General features: G+C 35.2%; 2 protein-coding genes across 3 annotated transcripts in view; both read left to right on the forward strand.

Annotated features, from left to right (window-relative positions):
• Positions 1-14,209, forward strand: part of LOC125675203 (importin-4-like) — a 34,707-nt gene extending 20,498 nt beyond the window's left edge. For both annotated transcript variants that reach the window (XM_056159944.1, XM_056159949.1), the window contains 15 exons: positions 1,517-1,625; positions 1,780-1,918; positions 2,333-2,446; positions 4,612-4,746; positions 5,066-5,189; positions 5,309-5,420; positions 5,523-5,638; positions 5,748-5,825; positions 7,169-7,526; positions 8,971-9,138; positions 9,410-9,618; positions 9,900-10,032; positions 10,640-10,744; positions 11,819-11,888; positions 12,096-14,209. In XM_056159944.1, coding sequence (XP_056015919.1) covers positions 1,517-1,625; positions 1,780-1,918; positions 2,333-2,446; positions 4,612-4,746; positions 5,066-5,189; positions 5,309-5,420; positions 5,523-5,638; positions 5,748-5,825; positions 7,169-7,526; positions 8,971-9,138; positions 9,410-9,618; positions 9,900-10,032; positions 10,640-10,744; positions 11,819-11,888; positions 12,096-12,238 — 2,113 coding nt within the window. In that variant the 3' untranslated portion in view covers positions 12,239-14,209. The remainder of the gene's footprint in view (positions 1-1,516; positions 1,626-1,779; positions 1,919-2,332; positions 2,447-4,611; positions 4,747-5,065; positions 5,190-5,308; positions 5,421-5,522; positions 5,639-5,747; positions 5,826-7,168; positions 7,527-8,970; positions 9,139-9,409; positions 9,619-9,899; positions 10,033-10,639; positions 10,745-11,818; positions 11,889-12,095) is intronic.
• Positions 14,210-14,936: 727 nt separating this feature from the next.
• Positions 14,937-23,698, forward strand: LOC125682345 (proteasome assembly chaperone 2-like). Its single transcript, XM_048922852.2, has 7 exons — positions 14,937-15,104; positions 15,955-16,126; positions 18,733-18,791; positions 19,668-19,786; positions 21,053-21,232; positions 22,750-22,870; positions 23,279-23,698. Exons 1-7 carry the CDS (start codon positions 15,039-15,041, stop codon positions 23,390-23,392), a joined length of 831 nt encoding a protein of 276 aa, XP_048778809.2. The 5' UTR covers positions 14,937-15,038; the 3' UTR covers positions 23,393-23,698.
• Positions 23,699-26,173: the final 2,475 nt, after the last annotated feature.

Genomic DNA, 26,173 nt, shown 5'->3' on the forward strand with positions numbered 1-26,173 from the left:
CCCCCACCCCCCCCCCCCCCCCCACCCCCCCGCAACAAGTTGGGGGGGGGGGTATACTGGAATCGGGTTGTCCGTCCGTCCGTCTGTAGACGCAATGGTTTCCGGGCTCTAAAGCATTATCCTTTCCACCTACCGTCACCATATCATATATATGGACTACCCATGGGATGAAGATGTTCCCTATCGATTTTGGGGTCAAAAGGTCAAAGGTCACGCACACTGGACATCGAAGTAGCAATATGGTTTCCGGGCTCTAAAGCGTTATCCTTTCCACCTACAGTCACCATATCATACATACGGACTACCCATGGGATGAAGATGTTCCCTATCGATTTTGAGGTCAAAGGTCAAGCGCACTGGACATTGAAGTAGCAATACGGTTTCCGGGCTCTAAAGCGTTATCCTTTCCACCTACAGTCACCATATCATACATACGGACTACCCATGGGATGAAGATGTTCCCTATCGATTTTTGGGTCAAAAGGTCAAAGGTCAAGCACACTGGACATCGAAGTAGCAATACGGTTTCCGGGCTCTAAAGCGTTATCCTTTCCACCTACAGTCACCATATCATACATATGGACTACCCATGAGATGAAGATGTTCCCTATCGATTTTGGGGTCAAAAGGTCAAAGGTCACGCGCACTGGACATTGAAGTAGCAATATGGTTCGGATTGTCATGCCATTTGTTTTTTACACTCAGAAAAGAGGTAGTTTATACCTATTACCAACATCCTTTGGGAGATTGGGGTAAGCGGGGGGTATTCTTAGTGAGCATTGCTCACAGTACCTCTTGTTTCATCTGAAGCAATACTATTTGAAAATGTTTTGATAATGAGTGAAAGTGTTCAAACCTGATACAGAGTATGAAAATTTGTGTAGTAGGCCACACAAGTCTTGAAGGATGTCTGCATCTTGCTGGACAAAAGCCTCTACTTTTTTATTTATTTTTCGGATTTCAGGCATCGCTATCGTTTCCAGTCAGTGACTTGCACACCTTTATTAGCTCAAGTGAGCTATTCTGATCGCCTGTTGTCCGTCTGTCTGTAAACTTTTTACATTTTCGACTTCAAGTTTGTTCAAGTCATAGCCCCCGGGGGTTGGATGGGACCATAAGGGGGGATCAAAGTTTTGCATACAAATATTTAGGGAAAATCTTCTTCTCAAGAACCATTGGGCCAAAGAAGTTGACATTTACATGAAAGCTTTCTGACATAGTGTAGATTCAAGTTTGCAAAAATCATGGCCTCCAGGGTAGGTTGGGGCCATATTAGGGACTAAGGTTTTGCATGCAAATATATATGGAAAGTCTTCAGATATGGGCCAAGGTGACTCAGGTGAGCGATGTGGCCCATGGGCCTCTTGTTTTATTTTTTATTAGTTTTATATTCTTGTATTCCAATGTAGTTCAATTGCAAATGACAGCATCGTGGCTTGTGACTTTCAGTATGCAAACATGGATATATGCAAAATTGGGTATTTATTGAAATGATAATAAAGCTTGTTAATTTTAGACATCTACAAGCCCTTCTTCAGTGTGTTGTTAAGGGGCTGAATGACCTAGATTCTGGGGTTCGAAATTCTGCCCTTTTTGCTCTGGGGCAATTTTGTGAACACTTGCAGGTAAGATATGAATTTTTTTTAAAATCTTAATATTTGAATTTTTATAGAAAATGAGAATTCTTCTTAATTCGTGTGTTAGATATTCTGTAGATCTAAAAAAAATTGAAATATTGTAAAGATGCATGTATAGCTGTGTATACACTGTAAATTGCAGCCTGAGATCACGTCTTTTTCATCTGAGTTGCTCCCCTTGTTGTTTCAATACCTCAGCAAAGCCTCACAAGAAGCAGACAAGAATCCCAAAGGACTAACAAAGAGCTACTATGCTCTGGAAACTTTCTGTGAAAATCTGGGTTAGTAACAATAAACCGTCATAGGGTGAAGACTACTATCAAATGACCTTTTTTTGTGGGGTCAATTTTTTTTGTGGTTTTAGAAAAGTATTTTAAAATTGCATATTCAGTGTATCTATTTTATGGTTAAAGAAATGTGTTTCGTGATGGTAAAAATGTAGTTCACTTGCTTTCTCCTAATCATTGAGTATTTGAATTTGTGGGTACATATGTATATCTGTACCATGGAAACATGAAAATTATACTCCTGGAAGATTGGTAATTTGTCAGTGTTCTTGTACATGAATGTTTTCCACTTGTAATTCTTAACATTTTGATATACATGTACATAGTATTACTGTACTTTTATGAAGGAATCTCTCAATTCTCAAACAAGATGAATTTATGAAATGATTCTCTTGTTGTGCTCCATAGATAAAGATATTTTGCCATATCTTCCCACTTTGATGGAACACATGTTGATGACATTGAAAACCTCTACCAGTACCAGACCCAAGGAACTGGCTATTAGTGCTATAGGAGCCACAGGTATGTCTCTATAAGTTGCTGTAGTAGTGAGTGGGTGTTTCAACAGCAGCATGTTTGTGCTACTGACCCACTGGGTTTTTCTAGGTAATTGTACAGTCATTAAGCAGTGTTTCACCTATCATTATACCCATGCTTTAGAGATGGGCATAAAGTATTTTGTCTTATGAAGCATTTGGATGTTTGTGTTGGTTTTTAGCTCTTCTGAGCCAAAGGCTCAAAGAGCTAATGCTATGGCCATTTGTGCGGTGTGCGTAAACTTTTTAGAAAAAGGGCTATAACTCAAGAACCCCTTGGCCAATTCTTTTCAAATTTGTTACAGGGTATCATTGGCCCAAGGGCTTTCATACATACTAAATAGAGGGATGTGACCCTTTAACAAGGGGAGATAATCAGGAAAATACAAACAAAAGTAGTGGTTGCTAAAAAATCTTCTTCTCAAGAACCACAGGGCAGATTATCACCAAACTTACACATAAGGATGAGAATATGTTGTAGATTAAAAATTGTTCAAGGCATTACCCTGGGGCAAAGGGCGTGGTCTCAAGGTCACTTCAAAGTTGACCTAAATTTAAATTTTTTTTAAATTCCTTAAATCTTAGATATTTTAGTCATTATAAGGACTAGGATCATCAAATTTTGACAGTTGATGCATCTTAGGACCTTGTGTCAAGTTGTCTCAAAAGTAGGTCACGGTGACCTACTTTTTGAATTTTGCAGGTATTTATTTTAAAATTAATTTTGATGCATATCTTGGACACTTTGAAGCCTATGATCATCAAAACTTGCCAGTTGGTGGATCATGGGACCTTGAAATGCGTCAACTGAAAAATACGTCACCGTGACCTACTTTCTGAATTTTATGGCTTATCATTTATAGATATATTTTAAGTTGTTATTTCAAATACCGAGAGGTTTAGAATCATCAAATCTTGTAAGTTGATGCATCTTGAGGCCTTGAAACATATTTATAAAAAAGTAGGTCACAGTGACCTACTTTTTGAATTTTGCAGATATTCAAATTTCACATTTTCAATTTTAGATGCATATTTTGGGCACTGTAAAACCTAGGATCATCAAACTTTGTCAGTTGATGCATCTTCAGTCTTCGGTTTGACAGCTAAATTACTATATTTCAGACACTATTTGACCTACAATCATCAAACTTTGTCAGTTGATGCATCTTGAGTCTTCGGAGTGTATCGACCAAAAAGTAGGTCACTGTGACCTACTTTTGGCATTTGACAGTTATATTTATATATTTCAGTCACTAATTGCCCTACAATCATCAAACTTTGACAGTTGATGCATCTTGAGTCAACGGAGTGTGTCAACCAAAAGTAGGTCACCTTGACCTACTTTTGGAATTTGACGGCTATATTTATATATTTCAGATACTATTTGACATACAGTCATCAAACTTTGTCAGTTGATGGGTCTTGCATGTTCGAAGGGTTTCGACCAAAAAGTAGGTCAACTTGACCTACTTTTGGAATTGGACACCTATATTTATATATTTCAGATACTATTTGACCTACAGTCATCAAACTTTGTCAGTTGATTCGTCTTGCATGTTCAAAGGGTGTTGACCAAAAAGTAGGTCACCTTGACCTACTTTTGGAATTGGACGGCTATATTTATATAATTCAGATACTATTTGACCTAGTCATCAAACTTTGTCAGTTGTTGGGTCTTGCATGTTTGAAGGGTGTTGACGGAAAAGTAGGTCACCTTGACCTACTTTTGGAATTTGACGGCTATATTTATATATTTCAGATACTATTTGACCTACAGTCATCAAACTTTGTCAGTTGATGGGTCTTGCATGTTTGGAGTTCGCTGACCAAAAAGTAGGTCACCATGACCTACGATTGAAATTTGACAGCTATGTTTCAATATTCAGATACTAATTGGCTTAAAATCATCAAACTTTGTCAGTTGATATTTCTTGGGTTCTCAAAATGTGTAAACCAAAAAGTAGGTCACATTGACCTACTTTTTTTTAATTCTTAGGATTTAACTAAAGATTTAGAATACTAAGAGGCTAAGAATAGAAATGGTGGGGTTGTACAATTTATCAGAAGAGCGATTCTAGGCCCTTGGGCCTCTTGTTTTTTTTATACATGTACTTCACTGCATAGTATAGTTGGTTATTGCCACACTTGCAGCCAATTCTGCCAAGGAGTTACTAAAACCTTACTTTGCTGACATCATAGAGCAGTTTAAACCCTACCTGGTTCCGCATTCAGAAGCAGGTGGCATGTCGGAGGAGGACATGAGAAAGCTACAAATTCAGACCTTGGGTATTTAAGCTCTTGTCAAACTATTGGATGATGTACAGAAAACATTTAGTCTGAACATGTTTATAAAGGAATCATGGTTAAATGAATTCATTTTCAATGAGTGAAAGATTAAGATATATAATTGAATGATTGTTACACCGATGTATACACATAAAGATATTCAGTACTTCATGTCTTAACTTTTAAAAAGTTTTGAATATTATATTTGGATGTATTTTCATGATTAGATTCCAAGCACATTCAGTTTTTGACAGTTTTGTTTAAAGTCTGGAGGTGGATTTGAAGATGCACCATACTTATGTACATGTGTATTTGTTAGATACCTTGAGTGTCATCGCTCGATGTATTGGAGAGGACACGTTTACCCCCATAGCCAAAGAATGCGCTGATTTTGGAATTGGCTTGCTTAACACTGTAGATGATCCAGACCTTCGTAGATGTGTGTAAGTGCACTTGTGTTTTTAACTAATGCTGCCATTGTTTAGTGGTGCCGCTGATTATTACAATGTTTTGTCATCAACAACTGTTGTTTAATCATTTCTGACTCCTAATGTTATAACAGGTATGGTCTATTTGCTGCGTTGTCGGTCATCATGAAGAAAGACATTGCTGTCTATCTGGAAGTTCTGGTCACTTTTATGATAGGATCCTTAAATTCAACCGAAGGAGTGCAGGTCAGAAAATTGAAAGAAAAACAACACTTAACTTCAGGGCATGCCTTTCAAAGTAAATAACAGTTTGTAATTGTTTTTGAGATTTCCATTGCTTTCTTTAAGGCACATTATAAGGAGGATGAAGACCAGGTTGCCATCTTCAATGAGGAAGACTTGTGTGATGAGGAAGACATTGCAGAGGAGGATGAAGATGATAATGAAGATCAGAAAATTCAAGGGTAGGGTTGGGGTTTTTTTATGGGTAAAAGGTGGAATTTAATCAGTATTAAGGTTTGTGACTGTATATTTTGTGACATTATGTGGACATTTTGATTTATTTTATATTAGAATCAGTGTGAAAAATGAATTTTTGGATGAGAAAGAAGATGCCTGTACCTCACTGGGAGAACTGGCAGGGAACACAGGGTAAGTCGGAAGCAACAGTGTTGTGAGTCACATGACTACGATGTTTTTACATGGCCTAATGATTCACTTCGTAGTGAAAACCATGGTAAGCAGACATTTTGTGATGCCCAGAAACCATTACCTAGTTTGGGTAAGGAAATAGGGTTTATTTTTCAAAACTGACTGTTTTTAAAAGCTTGATTTTGTTAGATTAAAATTTAGCAAGGAACAAACCATAAATTAAGAAAAGAAATAGTCAATAGTCAGGTATGTGTACACATGATTCGACAGTTCATGAATTTCAATAACTGGACACCTTGCTGATTCTTATATCACATTGTATTTTTCCCAGTGATAAAATTTGCTTTCTTTAATACTCTGGGCATAGTTTCACTCTATAATGCAGAGAGAAAATTTTCATCTTAGGGGCGAGATCAAAAGATCGATGTCAGATAAAAATCTAAATTCAAATAGTTAGGGGGAGGGGGATAAAATTTCCTGTAAGTTTCTGTCATCCAACATCGATTACATTTTAGTTGAAAATGAAAAAAGACAAGCGACTGTTAAAAACCACATGATATTACATTTTAACGAACATTTAATAGTTTTAATGTACACTCTCATTTGTAAATAAACAGTTGAAAAGGTATGCAGAGTGTTATTTATAATTGTATGTTTTTACTTGTTAATCGATTATTCTCAACATTCATCATATTTAGTTTTAGTGGGGGGTGTGGTCTTGGTGATAATTGAATTTAGTTTTTTGTCAGACATTGAAGTTTTGATCTTGCACCTATTTCTTAAGATTTTTTGTGAAAATGGCCGCAGGGGCATATTCTCTTTGGATGTCTGGTAGTCCACAAAAACTAACCTTGGACCTTTGTTTCGGTATTAAGATTTTTTACCTTGTGACCTAAATCTTGGGGTTTGACCTACTTTTGAAAAACTTTAACTTTTGCATATGACTTTTGAATGATTGGTGATAGGGTTTTCATTTTTTCACATGTGTGTTACTTGTAACAAGACCTTGCTTGGGTACTAAAAAAAATTTTAATTGTTACCTTGATCTTGGGGTTTGACCTACTTTTGAAAAACTTTGACCTTGACCCATGATCAAATTTGCTGCCATATGGGCTTCAGTGTTTCACAAACACATCTTGATTGTTATGACCTTGTATGATGGGCAGTAATAAATAGTTTGGATAGATGTAAACGTCAATATTTTTCCTAGAAGTATGATGGTTCATTGGTCAGCATGTAAACAAATCTTTTTTTACCACGTGATTTGTGACACAGAGAAAATTGAGTTCACTGTCTATGCATGTACCAACATATTTTAGGAGAATTTGATATTTTTGGCGCAGGGCAGTATTCTTTCCCTTCTTGGAGCAGTCATTTAAGGAAGTCTTGGAGATGATTGAATACCCAGCACCAGGAGTAAAGCGAGCAGCCATTGCTGCTGTTGGACAGATGTGTATATGTGTTCACAAGGCCAACCAAGAGATGCATTCTTCAGAGACTCAATCGGCACTCTCTAACATGCTGTCAGTCGTTATCCTCAAGCTGCTAGCTGTGACCGGAGAGGACATTGACAGTATGGTTGTGATGACAGCCATTGACACTATGTATGAAATGTTGGACAAGATTGGACAACCGGTCATACAAGTTCAGGGTATTTCTGATGCCATATTGACACGGATGAAGGAAGTGTTCACCCACAAGGTAATTCAGAAATAAAACAAGGATTGAAAATTAATTAATATATTTTCATTTTTATTTTTATAATTCTTGAACAAATTTCAAGGGGATGAATTTTGTCTCAGTCATTTATTCAGAAGTAAACAAATATTTATGATTGTAAACGTAATATACCACACATTGTAAAATGTAGTGTTTTAGTTGAGTGATACAAAGTTGTCTGCTGTCAGTAGTTTTCTGTGTCTTGTTTTAGTTGAGTGATACAGAGTTGTCTGTTGTCAGTAGTTCTGTGTCTTGTTTTAGTTACTGTAAGTGATACAGAATTGTCTGTTGTCAGTAGTTCTCTGTCTTGTTTTAGTTGAGTGATACAGAGTTGTCTGTTGTCAGTAGTTCTCCGTGTCTTGTTTTAGTTGAGTGATACAGAGTTGTCTGTTGTCAGTAGTTCTCCGTGTCTTGTTTTAGTTGAGTGATACAGAGTTGTCTGTTGTCAGTAGTTTTCTGTGTCTTGTTTTAGTTGAGTGATACAGAGTTGTCTGTTGTCAGTAGTTTTCTGTGTCTTGTTTTAGTTGAGTGATACAGAGTTGTCTGTTGTCAGTAGTTCTCTGTCTTGTTTTAGTTGAGTGATACACAGTTGTCTGTTGTCAGTAGTTCTCTCTGTCTTGTTTTAGTTGAGTGATACAGAATTGTCTGTTGTCAGTAGTTTTCTGTGTCTTGTTTTAGTTGATTGATACAGAGTTGTCTGTTGTCAGTAGTTCTCTGTCTTGTTTTAGTTGAGTGATACACAGTTGTCTGTTGTCAGTAGTTCTATGTCTTGTTTTAGTTGAGTGATACACAGTTGTCTGTTGTCAGTAGTTCTATGTCTTGTTTTAGTTGAGTGATACAGAGTTGTCTGTTGTCAGTAGTTCTCTGTGTCTTGTTTTAGTTGAGTGATACAGAGTTGTCTGTTGTCAGTAGTTCTATGTCTTGTTTTAGTTGAGTGATACAGAGTTGTCTGTTGTCAGTAGTTCTCCGTGTCTTGTTTTAGTTGAGTGATACAGAGTTGTCTGTTGTCAGTAGTTCTCCGTGTCTTGTTTTAGTTGAGTGATACAGAGTTGTCTGCTGTCAGTAGTTCTCTGTCTTGTTTTAGTTGATTGATACACAGTTGTCTGTTGTCAGTAGTTCTATGTCTTGTTTTAGTTGAGTGATACACAGTTGTCTGTTGTCAGTAGTTCTATGTCTTGTTTTAGTTGAGTGATACAGAGTTGTCTGCTGTCAGTAGTTTTCTGTCTTGTTTTAGTTGAGTGATACAGAGTTGTCTGTTGTCAGTAGTTCTCAGTGTCTTGTTTTAGTTGAGTGATACAGAGTTGTCTGTTGTCAGTAGTTCTCCGTGTCTTGTTTTAGTTGAGTGATACAGAGTTGTCTGTTGTCAGTAGTTCTCTGTCTTGTTTTAGTTGAGTGATACAGAGTAGTTCTCTATGTCTTATTTTAGCTGGCCTGTCAGGATCAGGATACAGAAGAGGATGATGAGGAGGCGGAGTTTGATGGGATGTTGATCGAGTCGGCGGGAGATGTGTTGCCAGCTATGGCTAAACTACTTGGTGGACAAACCTTTATGCCGTTTTTCAGTAGTTTCTTAACAGATCTTCAAAAACGCCTGGTAATTATCACAGTACTTTGATTAAAAATGGGATGAGTTCTAGATGTTGTTATTATCAAAATAGTTTTAAAGCACAGAAGTTCAATGGATTTTATTTTGTTTGGTATAAAAATTGTTTCCCAACTCTGTACAACAAAACCTGAGATTACAGCATAACAACAAAGCAACTTTTTAAGTATATTGTTCTTGTCTTACAATTCAAAATGATTCTGAATATGTGAGAATTTTCATGCATAACAATTGTTAATAAAGATGTCTTTACATTTTACAGAAAGAAACTAGCTCAGTATCAGAGAGGTCATTTTCAATAGGAACCATAGCTGAAATAATCCAAGCAGCAGGCAGTGCCACTGTTCCTTTCCTACAAAAGTTGTATCCCTTGTTTATAAAGTTTGTGAAGGATTCGGATGAAGAAGTCTGCAGCAATGCTGTGTTTGGATTGGGTTGTTTATGTGCAAGCTGTGGGAATCATCTCACTGGGTAACTAATGTAGTAAATCCTGCACTTAAAGATATCGAAGGAGTCCTTCTGATTCTGAAGTAGTCATTATGGTTTATTATCGACTCTAAAGAGATGTACAGTAGATGAATAGATAAACTTTACGTTTTTGTTATGGTATTTTTTTTTATGCTGTCATTTTTCCCCCATCAAATATAAAGCTGCATTAATGTGTGATTTCAGAGTATTTTAACTATATTAACCAGTCTTGTTTTGCTCTGTGTGTATACAAGAACAAAGTGAAACATTGGCATGTTTTGTAGACAATACCCAGAAATACTAAAGATTCTGCTTGAAACTATGAACAAATCCTCTAATGAACGAGTCCATGATAATGTATGTGCTGCCACCTGTAGGATGATCATGACGGGTACAAGTTCCCTGCCCCTAGATCAGGTATGAAAAATTAGGATATTGGGATATTATCCAAAGAAAGGTTTATAGGGTTTTGCCCTATGATTATAGAATGTGACCAAATGCTTGGTTTTATTCTATGTTAATTGAAGCTTTGTCCATTTTTAAACACATGGCTTTAGTGGGACAGTTAATTGAAGCTTTGTCCATTTTTAAACACATGGCTTTAGTGGGACAGTTAATTGAAGCTTAGTCCATTTTTGATTATATGGAGTTAAATCAAGTCACAACATTGCATGTACAATAATCTGTCACCAAAAACATGAACCGTTGTAACTTTGCAAATTACAAATATATTCCTTCTAGCAACTCCGTTTTATTGATACCAAAGTGAAATGACACCCCCTCCCCCCAAAAAAAAATAAAATAGAGAGAAAAGAACAATCCAGGAACCCCTAAGAACTAGGTCACTACTCTCTGAATTTTTTGATTTGTTGAAAGTGATCATCTGCACACATTTAAAGGGTGCTAAATAAAAGTCCATACTGCCGTAAATGTCAGTTTGTTGAGATCTTGCACACAATTATAAGATTTCTGATGGATGGGAATGTTTTTTGACTTATTGTTGCCACTCTTACTTTTTTGTCAGGTTTTGCCAACAGTTCTACAGTGTTTGCCGCTGAAGGAGGATTTTGAGGAAAATAAGACTGTCTTTGAATGTATATGTCAGCTGTATGGAAGAGGGGAACAAGAGGTATCTACAGATGTTTAATATCGGCTGTAAGATGTGACACGAATCTTACAAATGTTAAATATCGGCCGTAAGATGTAATACGTATCTTACAAATGTTAAATATCGGCTGTAAGATGTGATACGAAATTTACAAATGTTTAATATCGGCTGTAAGATAAGATACGTATCTTACAAATGTTAAATATCGGCTGTAAGATGTGATACGAAATTTACAGATGTTTAATATCGGCCGTAAGATGTGATACGTATCTTACAAATGTTAAATATCGGCCGTAAGATGTAATACGTATCTTACAAATGTTAAATATCGGCCGTAAGATGTGATACGTATCTTACAAATGTTAAATATCGGCCGTAAGATAAGATACGTGTCTTACAAATGTTTAATATCGGCTGTAAGATGTGACACGTATCTTACAAATGTTAAATATCGGCTGTAAGATGTGATACGAAATTTACAGATGTTTAATATCGGCCGTAAGATGTGACACGTATCTTACAAATGTTTAATATCGGCCGTAAGATGTGATATGTATCTTACAAATGTTAAATATCGGCTGTAAGATGTGATACGAAATTTACAGATGTTTAATATCGGCCGTAAGATGTGACACGTGTCTTACAAATGTTTAATATCGGCTGTAAGATGTGACACGAATCTTACAAATGTTAAATATCGGCCGTAAGATAAGATACGTATCTTACAAATGTTTAATATCGGCTGTAAGATGTGATATGAATTTTACAAATGTTTAATATCGGCCGTAAGATAAGATATGATGAAGGAATTGAAGATGTAGGTGTACTCTACCTGTATGTAAAGATCTATCAATATTTTGTGCAAATTTATGTGTAATTTATTTATTTGTGACAATACAGTTCTATTAAAGTAATTAATGACAGAAAATAATTAACTTGATTCATATATTATTGATCTAATTTCGTCCTTGGAGCTGATTTAAATCATTGATAAAATGCCTGTATTTTGTACTAGCATAATGATTTTGTGCTGTGTGTACTGCAAGTTTGATTGCTGAATATGTTTTAAATGAATTTTGTTGTGATGTCTTTCAGCTTTTGAAACATATTCCAAAACTGTTGACAGTAGTTGCACAAGTTGTTGGCACAGATCAAATAAAGCAAGGTTGGTACTCTTGATAATTTCTGCTCGGAACACAGTGTATATGCCTGTATAAATTGATTGGTGCTTGGTTGGCTGTGACATGATTCATTTCTACAAAAAGTAAATTAATTACTGTATGTGGACTTCCAGGTGTTGCGCTAAATATAACCCAGAGGAGATGATTTATAGTTGACAGATACTTTGTAGACATCTTGTCATTTCTTTCAGATACACAAGGTCTCCTGATACATTTTGTAAAGGACCTCCATACCAAGTTTCCAGCGGAATTCCAAGCTGTGCAGGGATCCTTTACTCCGGACCAGACAAGACGGATTCAGCATTGTTTAGAGTATACCAATGGATCACCCTAATCATGTTCTGCCGTTTTAATCAGATGTCTTTATTAAGACCACTAAACTTTTTTCTTTTACGGTGTTTGTATTAGGTAGCGCTTTAATAGAATTGAACATGTAGATTTTAATGTGGATGTCCCCTTTCCCTTTGTTTCTAAGTATTAATTACTTCATTAGGATATGAAATGCACCTGCACCAAAATTTTTCTGTGAATGTCTAAGGTTAACAAACAGTGTAATGTGTTGATTTTATTTATGTATCGATTCAATGTAAATGTATGTGAAACAGGATTCTTATCAATTTACTGTACTTTATTATAACAAATTTAATATTAACTCATGTAGTGCAATATTTATGGTATGATTATTGTTAAAATGTATTTAATATAATATTATCTTGTATCTAATACAAATTGTGAATTATTGAATAAGTTTTTGAAATTTGAAGTATTATTGATTGCAAATTCGTATTTTTTTCTGTATGTCAAATGAATATAAAATATGAGGAGGGGGGGGGGGGGGGGGGGTGAGAAGTGGAATGGCCGAGTTGCTTCTTGTAAGTGAATTGTACATTGTACGTGCATATGAACAGGAAATACAAAGTAGCTAACAAATGTTTGAGAATAATATACTCTCACCTGTATGAGTAATTTTAAAATGTTTTTAGAAACTTCTGCGATGTAGATGTGGGCATTTTTCAGATGTCTTGTATTGAATATGAAGTTGGCCTTCGGTTGGTGCATTGGGTGCTGTGGGGCTCGTGCGATAACGGGTTGTTTTTGTTTTGTTGTTTGATGTTTGTTGATGAAGTTTTTTCGCAGTGTCCCCATTATTGACTTTAGCCAATGTTTTAATGTTAAAGAGAGCTTTGTCATACAACATGATTTCACCATTTGATGTACTTGCCCTGTATGGATGTTTTGGCATAAGATGGATACGGAAAAGAGGATATATTATTCTTAAAGATGTACATACATGCACTGTATGTCATTAGACCTTTTCTACCATGTGTGATCTTTCATCAGAAAAAGAAAATAAATATCTTTCCCAAGCTAGTTTAATTTAAACATTTTTTATTGAGAAACTCCATAGGATCGGGCAACAGGTATAGCATATGTAGGTCCTCTCCCAATTTTTCCCAAGCTAGTGATTGCCTTAATGCAAATATCAAAATGATGACGAATTAATACACGTAGATTAGAGATGGAATACACCCTAGTTGTAGAACTAATGAAATAATGTAAAGCTGTTGTGAATATTAATATTTGCAAACCTCAAAATTACAGATACATGTAGGTCCTCAGTAAGTATATGTATTGCATGAATGTAATGCATATGTAGGGGTTAGTATAGTGTTCTTGCTATTTCTTTGCTGATTGTGATGGGAAGCCTGAATTTATTAGAAAATAACGAGATCACTTTAACAAAGTGTTCATTCAATGTACACAGTATATGTGTTGTACTAAGAGTCTTGCTTAGATTAAGTTTGGACTGTTAAAATTCTTTCATATCTCTCTCTCTCTCTCGCTGACAAAACCTGTGAGGACGTTCTCACAATTTATAGGAGAGAATACACGTATTATAAAGGGAATAAAATGTATTTATTTTTAGTATTTATAGGGACATCTATAAAGTTTATTCCGTGAAATTGTAAAGAGAACATCAGATGGGACAGGTCGTCGCTAGTCTGATGTCTACCACATTCTGTTGGTCACTTATAAAGGGAGATAACTAAGGACAGAATATTTGTCCCCATTATACGCTTCCATCCTCACAAATGGGTAGAAACTGTCGTCACTTTACATGTTCTATCAACCGTTTCTCAATGTTCCTCTCATTGTATGTCAATACCTGTAAGATAGTCTTGTTATCGAGTCAAACGTCTTACTATGATAATGAAGTCCTGATACGAGGTTATTTCAGTTCACTATCCATGTTATAATGATTATTATGACATTGTTGCTTTTATCATTAAAAAGAAATGCTGGTTTGAATTGTTTGTGTATTTCAAATGATAAGACTTGAGGTTGCAGTCAGAATGGGAGTAGAGCACTCAACTTAAAATTGATGGCGTTTGGATAATGATGCTTAGACTCGAGGAGTAGTCTCTGAAGGTGGGAGGCATGGTTTTCATCAGGGATAAATCTAGAAAGGAATGGGGAAATATTGCAGCTGTATTGTATGAATGAATTGTTTGATTTATCGTCGGAGGATGACGATTGCATTGTCTTTGTTTCAATCAATCTGTAAATTGAAGTCCTCCGAGATCAAAAACACAATATAATGGGGGGGGGGGGGGGGGGTATCTGAGGGATGGGATCCTCCCCATTCATCAGATAATTTTGTTTTAAAAAAGTAAAACCGTATTTTAAGGGGAAACACCCCCCACCCTTATATTGGGGGGGGGGGGGGGGGGGGTTATCTGAGGGATGGGATCCTCCTCATTCATCAGATAATTTTGTTTTAAAAAGTAAAAACGTATTTTAAGGGGAAACACCCCCACCCTTAAAATTAATGGTAGAAACGCCACCACCCATCCTTTTTAGAATTCTGGATCCGCCCCTGTTGTTGTTTCTTCCATGTGTTAGAAAGCCCGAGAGTGTCGGAATCAAATATTGATACGTTAATGGTTTTAAGGTATCGGAAAAGAATGAAGTTTTTACCGTGAATATAGAATATGCTGTGTTCGATCGTTTATAAATTTTGCGAATGATTTTACGTAAGACTTGTCTAATGCAAAACAACATGGCAGCGCCCATGAGTAAACAAAATTTCTGAATTTTCGTTGAATTGCAGCTCTTTATTATATCTACATAAAATGTTCATACCGGTAGACAATAAGGATGCAAACTCGACTTTGTTTGAAGGATATACTTTAATTGTGGTGAGTTATCATTTCTATGTGGAAATCGAAAGTTGACGAAACAATGAAAATGGTCAAATCATTTGCAATTTCGAATTTCCTCAATGATGATGTGAGGGAATAAAGTAGCAAAAATGGATGAATATGAAAAGATTTCCATGACCATTGCTATATACTTAGTTTAATTACTGCATGTACTTTTAGAATCTTTGCATATTTATCTTCTAATTTCGATGGTGAGATAATAAAATGGGTTATTTTTGAACAGGTCCAGTCTAAAAGCTATTTCTACTCATTTCGGCTGAGATTCGGCTTGGCTGAATATTTGGACTGACGCTCGGTGAAGGCATCAGTCCTAATATTCAGCCAAGCCGAAATTATATTTCTACCTACGAAGCTAAACTTTAACATTAATACAGATTTGTAAGTCATTCTAGGCTTCTTATCATGTATAGCTTTGATCCTAAGCTCCTAGAAAATGGAACTGGATGTAGTTATTGATACAGATTTGAAAGGTTAGAAATTATAATCATTTTTTGTCCAGTATTTTTGTGTATTCATTGTCAAAAAATGTAAGTGAATCAAGAAATTTGGTACACCAAATATTGCACCATTCCTGCATTTCGCCAAGAAATGTGCATGAGTAAAGGAAAAAGTAGGTAAAAGTAGTTACTTGGAGTAGGTTTAAATACCTAGGTAGCTATACGTAGCTACGTAGGTAGAAATAGTCTTTGGACTGGACCTGTTCAACATTTAATAGATCAACTATTTAAAAGAAAATGATTTTTAAACAATTTTTTTAAAAAGCTTGTGTTTATGGTGATATTAACAATGATATTTAAAGTTCTGATTCAGAATTAATTCTCTGTAGCCTGCTGTGTCAGTGGGAAATGTTGGACAGTTAGCAGCTGACTTGTTGATTTCCACCATGTGGTTGGAGAGATGTGGCTTTATCTATCACGACAGCATTCTGCCACTGGTTGGAAATGATCCATTTGCACACCCAGAAGCAGATGTCTGCAAAGTTGTAACTTCATGTGAAGGTGATTAAATCAGAATTTGATACACTTATTCTATATAGTGTTGATAAGTTTATTGAGCTTGATCTGGGCTATGATTTTCAACAGCTGAGGTTTATGTGATGTTTGGTAAGTTTAAAAAATCAACATTGTATTTTTTCAAAAGAATTTCTCTCTTCTTTAATAAATCACAGTATTTACCTTTATATGGAAGATGGAACCAAGGCCTCTGGCATGACTAGAGTTTTAACCCGCTAGCTAGAGCTTGTAGGAAGGATACATCTTGAACACAGCAACCACATTACCAAATGAAACTGTTTTTATTTGATTTAATGCCTAATTTTACACAAAGTATTCAATGGTGTTGTACATGTATAATATTAAAAGCTTTAAAAGAATGAACAATACATCATATACATGCAAACACACTCTACATATACTAAACTAAAAACATGTACATTAAAACTGTCTAAACAAATGTGTTTTCAATTTGGCTTTGAAAGTATGTAAAGATTTGGACTGTCTTATTTCAGCCGGTAAACTGATCCAAAGTCTCGAACCAATGGTTCCGAAACTTCTATCACTGAAAGTTTTATGCCTATTAAAAGGAACAATGTAGCAACTCTCAGAAGACTGAGCGGAGTGCAGCTTTTTTTTTGGTACCTGTTTCATTAAAAGTTCTGTTAAATACAATGGTGCTTTGCCCACATGACAATTATACATGAAGGTCAATAATTTAAATGATATCCTAGAATCGATAGGTAACCAATGTAGGTCAATGAGAGCATCCCTAGAGCTGTCAAATTTCTTACGATTAAACCAAATACATATAAACGCAGCAAATTACAATGAAGAATCAATTGATTTCTTTTGATTGCAAGTTTATAGCATAGTCCACACACCACATACACAACAATTTCCCCACCTCCTTATCGTGTGAGAGCCAAGGTCAGACATCAGTCCAACTCTGTTGGAATTTTTGCTTTTGTTAGAAACAATCATATCAATTGGGGGGGGGGGGGGGGTGCTCACTGGTTTCCCTTTATGTTTTCTTCCGAAATAAATCTTTGAAGACATTTTGTTTCAAGCTTAATCATGCCATTCATGGTTTAGAGTACTCTTAAGATTACAATAAATTTATGCTGTTTCTCAAACATTTACTACTAACAAGAGATGACGTCAAGCTTTTTCGTAATCAGTATAGAAGAAAACATGTGTGGTTTTACTTGGCTTTACTAGCCCAGCAGACTACCCAGGTTAGAATTGATTCTGTAGCCTTGCTGGCATCAGAAAACAAAGATATTGATATTTTGTGATGTTTGGAGTAGTTTGGCCTTGTAACCTCAAAATTAATTGGGGTAATCTACTCCTTGGGGTGGTACCAGTGTACCAAGTTGTCTATCAAGCAAAGGGTTCCTGAAATGTGCAGAGAATATTTTATGTCTATAGTAGAAAGTTTGACCTCAAATTTTTCACCTAATAATTTCAAATCAATACATTTTACTGTTTACATGTACATATACCATGTTTGATGTTTATGATAATAAGTAGACAATACTCCCTTATGTCTCGAGTAGTTTGACCCTAACCTTTGACCTACATTTTGAAAACCAATACGAGTGATCTAATCTTTAGGGGATATCAATGTACCAAGTTTGATTTCTATCAAACAAATGGTTTGTAAGAAATTAATGTACCCCTTAAGACCATTTTACCAAGTTGTCTATCAAGCAAAGAGTTCTTAAGATTCTGTGCAGACAAAAATTTCTTATATTCAGAGTGGTGGACCACTATAACCATGATAACCTTTGACTTTATGACTTCAGAATTGATAGGGTTAATGTCTACTCCTTCAGGGGTCTCACTGTATCAAGTTTTAAGTCTATCCAGGAAAAGTTTCTCAAAGTATTGAGCAGACATTTAATATTCTGATTGATTGTTTGATAATTAAAATTTTTGTCAGGCATTTAAATTTTGCTTTTGTATTATAGAATAGCATGACTTTAAAGGGACTGATTCACGATTTTCCCCCACATTTTGTTTTTCACTTAAAATGATCAAAATATACAGTCTAATATGTTTAGAAGGTTTCACTTAAAAAAATTTAAAAGGTTATTCATCATGACAGAAGCTTGTTATAGAGAGTTTATTATTTGTTTTGAAAACAAAGATTGAGGTGTGTTATTGTTTACGGAGTTTTCAAAATAAATGGATATTGATACAAGTTTATTATACATATCACATCTCAAGTATACTTTAGGTAAAATGTGTCATTTAAAAGTTAAAATTTGTGATTGTACAAAATGAAGATGCTTTAAATTACAAAATTAACGTTTCATTAGTTTGTTGACATAAAAAGACTTGAGTCTCTGTTTACATAATACAAAATCAAAGCTAAAATATTGCTCTTATCCTTGCATTCAGACAGTCCAAAATTTGGTTGTTAACATTAAACGAGTTATATTTTTAACATCAAAAATGGAAAATATTTCTTTCGAAAAATGTGAACTAGTCCCTTTATTAACATGCTTACTGTCAAAATCATTTCCTGATTTCACCTGTCAATTCTGCAAATACTTTTAAAAAGCTTATGATATGAAGCTTATTACTGATGTATTTTCTTTCTATAGTTTACCACAGTAAACTTCATCAGATGGTGGTCATTCAGCAGAGAGCTCCTTTTGTTAAGGTAAGCAACAGTTATTGATATCACTCAATGTTGTCATAATTATGATTGATAGATGAAATTACAAATTATGTATAATGTTTTATTTTTCATAAATATAAGATTACTGATGTTGGTAATTATTTTAAGTATCTATATGTCATAGATATTAAAAATTTGGACAATTTTTTTTCTTCAGTACATCAGACTGTATAAGTGGGGGAGGGGTCTCTCACTCTCTCTCTCGACTTTGTTTACTGTTTATTTTATCTTCTTTTATATATATAAGTCTGACAATTATAGAAAATGACTCAGAATTTATAAAGATGATTTTTGTTGAAAATTCTCATACAATTTTGTCAAGTTTCAACAAATGAAAGGGATTTTTTATCTGTGGAAGGGGAAATATCCATTTGTTGCCAAAGGGGAAAAGTACCTTTTACTGGTAGTAATATATACACACACACATATATATATATATATAATATATATCTCTGCTCTTATATAGGCGATGACTGTTTTTAAGAAGGTGCACTACAAATATTCCTTACATGTAGGTTAATTGTATATGGGTTTTTTTGGTGTCATTGGAATTGAAAGCAGAGATATATAATATCTTTCCTGCCTGCAACTTTAACCTTGGTCATAACTTTTGAAATAAACAAGAGATTTCATAACTTGTACATAGAATGGTTAAGGTCAAATTGTGTCTTTTAAAGAGGTTAAGGTCAGTTTGCCACAGCTGAACTTGGTCACAGTCAGGGACAAAGTGCTTCATACATGCACCTTATTCTTTCTTGTACATGTGTAATATTGATAATTCTATGATAATAAACTATAAGTTTCCTTTAATTGACAGGGTTACTGTTTTTTTTCTTCTATTTATTCCTCTTATTTCAGGGAAGGATGCCTAGTTTCCGACACTGGCTAACAAGTTGGATAAAGGAAAACAAGTTTGAGAAAGTTGTCATACTTAGTAGTATGCATGCACATGAGCGACTTGATGTTCAGCTACAGGGGTAAAACTTGATACATGTATAGTGTTAATCTATAAGGATCTAGAGAGGGCACACGTCATATGTTCAAAAGGGCACTTTTCGTCACGGCATGGCAATTTCAGGACACTTTCATTGTATCATACTATGATAGTAATAGAATAATCATTTAGCCTCTTTAAAAGTTAACACCTGGTGCCTTGATTTTTAACTTTTCAATCAACGTTGTGAAATAAAGAACAATTTTTCATATTAAAGTAATTCCACCCTCCTGTGATGTCATCAGAGTTTGCAAAATCAATGATTTATTTAGATTTATGCATGATAGGAACATGAATTTTGTTAGAGTCTTTTCCAATAGGTATTGTAAAAAACCTTGTTAATAATAAACTATTTCAAAAGTCTAAGTTATAGATGAATAATCAATGGTACGTTTTAAAATATTGAATCCAAGGGCAATAACTCTGTTTTTATTGATTTCTTTATCAAGTTTATTATGCAATAGATTTGCTTTATTTTTTACAGACATTTTGTATATTTTTGTGAAGATACAGTGTCATGAAATTGTTATGAATGCTATTATATCGTCATAACCAGTTTGTATGAAATTTTAAAACGCTGTTTAAGGAAAATTGCAATTTTCTGTCTCTGATATATGATTCGGTTTATGCGTGTCTCGCATCTTAAAAAGTGTGATGACCTATGTATTTCATTTGATAATTTGTTAGTTTTAACTCTAATGAATGGAAATAAACAAACTTTTTAAACTTGAATCAGATAAAACTGCGAGTATGGAGTTACCTTAACAAATATTTTTTTAAAAATTTATAGAGAAAAAAGGGCATGGTGCAATTAAAAAGGGCATGGTGCCAGCCAAAAAGGGCATGGTGGTGCACCATGCTAGTTTGCTTCAGATTTATCACTACAGGTATTACAATTCAGTACTGCGGGATTTACAAATTGTGATTTGGTGTTAAGAGGGATAGCTTTATATTTACAAATGGTGACTTTAAATTTGAAAGTAATCAAATGTGTAATTAATCTTTTTAAAGAGTGAATTCAATTCTCATCTAGATTTCAAAGAAGGTGGATTGTATGGGAAAGAAATATGAAAGATGCTAATAAATGTAAACAATATCCTAAAACTGATTAATGCTAAGTAAAATGTAAGTTTGTTTCAATATTAAAACTGAAGTAAATTTTAGTCGTCTTTCTACCGTCAGTGTCAACAAACCTGCAGTAATTTTAGATAGAGTTTTGAAAACCTGAATTGTTGAACTTCAATTTCAGGTCCCAATTCAGATATGTTGCAACCCCTGATTTAGAGGCCCAACACAAAGAGAGATTTTCACATGAAGCTTTACAGTGGACAACCCTGGAACAGAGACCGACTTTGTCCGAGTCCGGAAATACAGAGAACTCTGTTTACTTACCTGGAGGGGGCATCGCCAGATCTTTGTTTGAACAATGGTATGTATACATCATTGTGAATTTTAATCGAAGTCCCAGACTGCCGTGGCAGATCCAGAGGGGGGTTCCAGGGTGTGTGTGGAACATAAACACACCCCTTTCATCAGAAAATTTTGCTAAAAAGGGTAAAAAATAACACATTTTGAGGGTGGAATCCCCCCCCCCCCCCCCCCCCCTATGAAATCAAAATTAATGTAGAAACCCAACCCCCTTTTCAAATACTCTTGGATCCGCCTCTTGACTGATACAAAAAATTCTTATAGGCACAAAAATATGACAGTTATGCTGTTTTCGTACTGAAATTTTGTTACAGTATTGAAAGCCATTGGAACAAAATTGACTATTGGTAGCATTTTAAATAAAATCTTTGGTATTGAAAACATTTCATATTAATACATGTAATAAGTCTTGGTAATGACATGGAGAAATAACAGTACCTTAAGAGTTTTATGGGAGGGGGTGTGGCCTACAGGGTATGTCTAAAATTGATGTTCATAATAAGTAAAAAATTATTAGTAAGAAGATTGAAGCAGTAGTTCCAGTGACCACTGAAATGAACATATTTTATTGACAAACATAAAAAAGGATTAGGTGCAAGTTGGAACCTAGATAGCCCCTCTCCTAATATGTGTATACATGTACATTATTGATAAATTCCAAGGTGGGGCTGAATTTCATCCCTTGTCTCGCTGATGTTGGTACATGTACATGTAATTTAATTGGTAGTTGCTGTTAGAGAAAATCAACACATCAGAACATTCACTACAACAACAAAAATTGGGGTTCAGTGTCTTACATATGGATGATGAACTTCTGGTTCAGTGTCATGTGGATGATGAACTTTGGGTTCAGTGTCATACATGTGGGTGATGAACTTTGGGTTCAGTGACATACATGTGGGTGATGAAAGGTTCAGTGACATACATGTGGGTGATGAACTTTGGGTTCAGTGACATACATGTGGGTGATGAACTTCGGGTTCAGTATCATGCATGTGGATGATGAACTTTGGGTTCAATGACATGCATGTGGGTGATGAATTTTGGGTTCAGTGACATACATGTGGGTGATGAACTTTGGGTTCAGTGACATACATGTGGGTGATGAACTTCAGGTTCAGTATCATACATGTGGATGATGAACTTTGGGTTCAATGACATGCATGTGGGTGATGAACTTTGGGTTCAATGACATGCATGTGGGTGATGAACTTTTTCGTTCCTGTTGACTTTTTTAAAAATTCAGTGGTTATGCTCTTGATAAACTATCAAGCTCAACAGTGTTGGTAATTCTGTTTTTGTCGTTTATTTATGTATTGAATCTACTGGAGGAATTTCGAATTTTTAAATTTCAGCAATAAGGAGGAAATAACTTTCAAAAAGACTTTGAATTACTGCAATTCTAGTGCATCTAAAAAAAACTCTCATTGACTGTCAACTGTATTAAATTGCAATCGCAACATATAGTGCTAGCATTAATGTACTTAATGTCACAATCAAGTTGTTGTATTATTGCAGTTTAAATGAAGACATACCTACCATCATTCTTCTTGTATTTTGTGCTGAAGGTGACAATGCACAGGATGCTGTAAAACTGGCCTACAATTTGAACTTGTGGCTTGATCTGATTGATTTCAAGGTACTGTAAACTATACACATATTTAGAGCGAGATTGATATAAGCCTTTTGACTTGTTTCTCAATCTATTTCATGTATAAGACATTGTTTGTAAACATTATCGAATTATTTACGAATAAATATTGTTTAAACTAAACTACATGTATACACAGTATGTAATTGTCAGCAAGTCATATATCAAACCACCAAAAGACTTTAATTCTCATGTGTATATTTGTCAGAAAGGAACCATCTTGGATAATGTGTAGCTCAAGTATAAAACAAAATGCCAGTCTCTCTTGAATTGCATTAATCAAAAATCAGATCAAGTAGACTGAAATATTGGAAATTTCATATTTTGATGTTACTGCCTCAGTAAATGAAAACAAACTTTGTACAATGTAAACCAGGGTAACTTTCTTACTTGTAGGCCAAATATGATTTAGATGGAAAGACCATTATAAAGCCTGCCACCACATGGAAAATTCCATCGTCATGGAGACTTTTGTTTGGGACTGCTGTGGATCAAACTCTTTTTCACTGAATCTCTGGACAGATGTGTACAAATGTTTTTCCCCTGTTATTTAAAGACAATTTCATGCCCTATACATTCACCACAAATATCCATCCTGTGCTCATCTTGGTCAGTGATTAAACATACTTCAAACATGAATGTTAAAGCAAGCAATGTGACAGAATTTGAATGATGGTAGACTATAGTTGTTGAACCCTCATGAACATCTCCCTTGTTACGTTTGCTATGCTGTACATTTCACAATCTCCCTCACCAATATGGAAGCGTGTCAATTTTCTTGTTCATGCGATTTTAAAAAAAAAATGTAAATTATTATTCTTGTGTTTTTATTCCACAAGGATTGGGATATACATGTATCTCCTGCTCTAAATTTTGAAGTACTTTGATGTTTAACACATTTCTGTAGTTATGGAACAACCTTTAATTGTTTTAATGTTAGCAGGACACAAGGACAAAAATCTAATGAATCCTTTCAAGTACAACAATATCACAACCAATGACGATAACTGTTATGTTTTTGGCCAAGTGAACTTTGCAGATAAAATTTCGTCTCAGTTCCTTTGTCTGGCTTTTCACAATTTTATCTTCACAAGAACCAATTTCAATCAAACTTGGCACAAAACATCCTTGGACAGAGGACCTCCAGTGTCAGCATAGGGAAGTTCAGATATACATAGAGAAATATATGAGCTGTTCTAGCAAAAATGACCCTTATCTTATCCAACAATGTTTTTCAAAAAACGTCATAATGAAAAAAACATGACATCATATTTGTAGAGAAAAAGGTCACGGTTACCAATCTGGAGTTGGTTGTCATCTTTGAGTGACTGATATTTTAATGACAATCAATATTGCTCTAATATTTTAAGGGATAGTTCACACTTTAGCACTAAAATACTTAAGGACCTTTTTTTGCTGGGAACGGCTCATGTATAGGGAAATATCTCTAAAATATTTTCTCAAGAACAAGGCTACAGTATGTCATATCAGACTGTAATCCACATACCGTGTAGATTAAGACTTGTACAGTTGGTTCAGATGACTGTTGTATCCCATCGTCCTATTGCTGAAATCTGAGGCTCAAAATTGTTACATGACCCAATGGTGCGAAATGAATTCCCACTGTCGATATTTCCACAAGATTAAGGTTTTTGAAATTTTATGCCCAACTGTTTAATGTCCCATTTGACACATCTGCTATAGGTGAAGCTCACAAATTTTGACCTATGCAAGGCTTAGGACCTTTTGTTTTCTAAGGTCATGTAACCAAAAGGGAGATAATGCAATGGACCAGACTGGGATTTGAACCCGGGCCCCCTGAATCTCCAGTCAGGTGCTCTACCACACTGAGCTATCTGACTACCGGTGATTGAACCCGGTTGATGCTACAATCCTTCAAAGTTCTTCCATATATTGTCTTTGCCCTCAAAGACACACAACTCAGATTCTTTTACCCCTTGCAGGACTTTCACCTGCTAGTTCAGGGGCGGTCAACAACACCAAATGTAACTGTAAGGGAGAAATTGCTATAGATCAGACTGGGATTCGAACCCAGGCCCCTTGAATTCCAGTCAGGTGTTCTACCACACTTGAGTTATCTTGCCAACGACGATCGAACCTGTCTCAATGCTACAGTCATATCTGAAGGACCCATGCACGACATTCACTTCCAATGCCGAGTGCCTGGCAAAGGATCGCGAGTCACTCCACAGGCACTTGTTTCTGTAAACAAGTTATGGCATCTGTATTTAATTATTAGTATGCAGACATCTCAACTTATTTACAGAAACAAGTACGGTACCTTTGGTCACTACCAATGTCGGCATCAAGAATTGCAACCTTCTTTAAAAGGAAGCACTCTAACCACTAAGCTTTTGTAACCAATGAAATCATGGTTTGAAATTTCCATTAAAAATTGTAGGAGTAGCCTCATCAAATAATTTCAGTTTATTCTATATTTAGCAACAGTGACCCCCTTAGTATATCATAGTGACCCATTCACAGGATTTTGCATCTCTATATTGCCTTTGTTAGCTCACCCGAGCTGAAATCTCGAGCTTCGTCTGGCATCCGTCCATCACCCAGAACCACAAGGCTAACTTCAACCAAATTTGCCAAAGCCATGCTTGAGAAGTTTTTTAAAATGGTGAACTTTTAAATATTTTCCTTTAAGAATCAGAGTGCCAATTTTCATCAAATGTGGCACAAATTATCTTTGGGGTAAAGGAATCAATGTTTGTTCAAATGAAGGGCCTTGTTCACTCCAAAGGGGAGATAATCAAGTAAAAACAAAATAGGGTGGGTTCATTTGATAATTTTTGAAAGAACCACTGGGCCAGAAAAAGTTGAAATTTACCCGAAAGCTTCCCGTATGGCAAGCCCTTTTACTATTTATTCGAAAAAATAAGATATCTCTTTAAATTAAAGAGATATCTCTTATTTTAAAGAGATATATCTTTAAAATGAGAGATATATCTTTAAAATGAGAGATATCTCTCTAAATAAGAGATATCTCTTTCACTTAGAGATATCTCTTTCACTTAGAGAGATATCTTTTACTTTTAGAGATATCTCTTACACTTAAAGAGATATCTCTTACACTTAAAGAGATATCTCTTTCATTTTATGAGATATCTCTTTTACTCTGAGAGATATCTCTTACTTTGAGAGATATCTCCTTCACTTAAAGAGATATCTAAGAATTCCTAAAGAGATATCTAAGAATTCCTAGAGAGATATCTTTCAAAGTATAAGAGTTATCTCTTTAATCGTTGAAAAAGAGATATCTCT

The sequence above is a fragment of the Ostrea edulis genome, chromosome 1 (assembly GCF_947568905.1).
Source record: "Ostrea edulis chromosome 1, xbOstEdul1.1, whole genome shotgun sequence".
Lineage (NCBI taxonomy): Eukaryota > Metazoa > Mollusca > Bivalvia > Ostreida > Ostreidae > Ostrea > Ostrea edulis.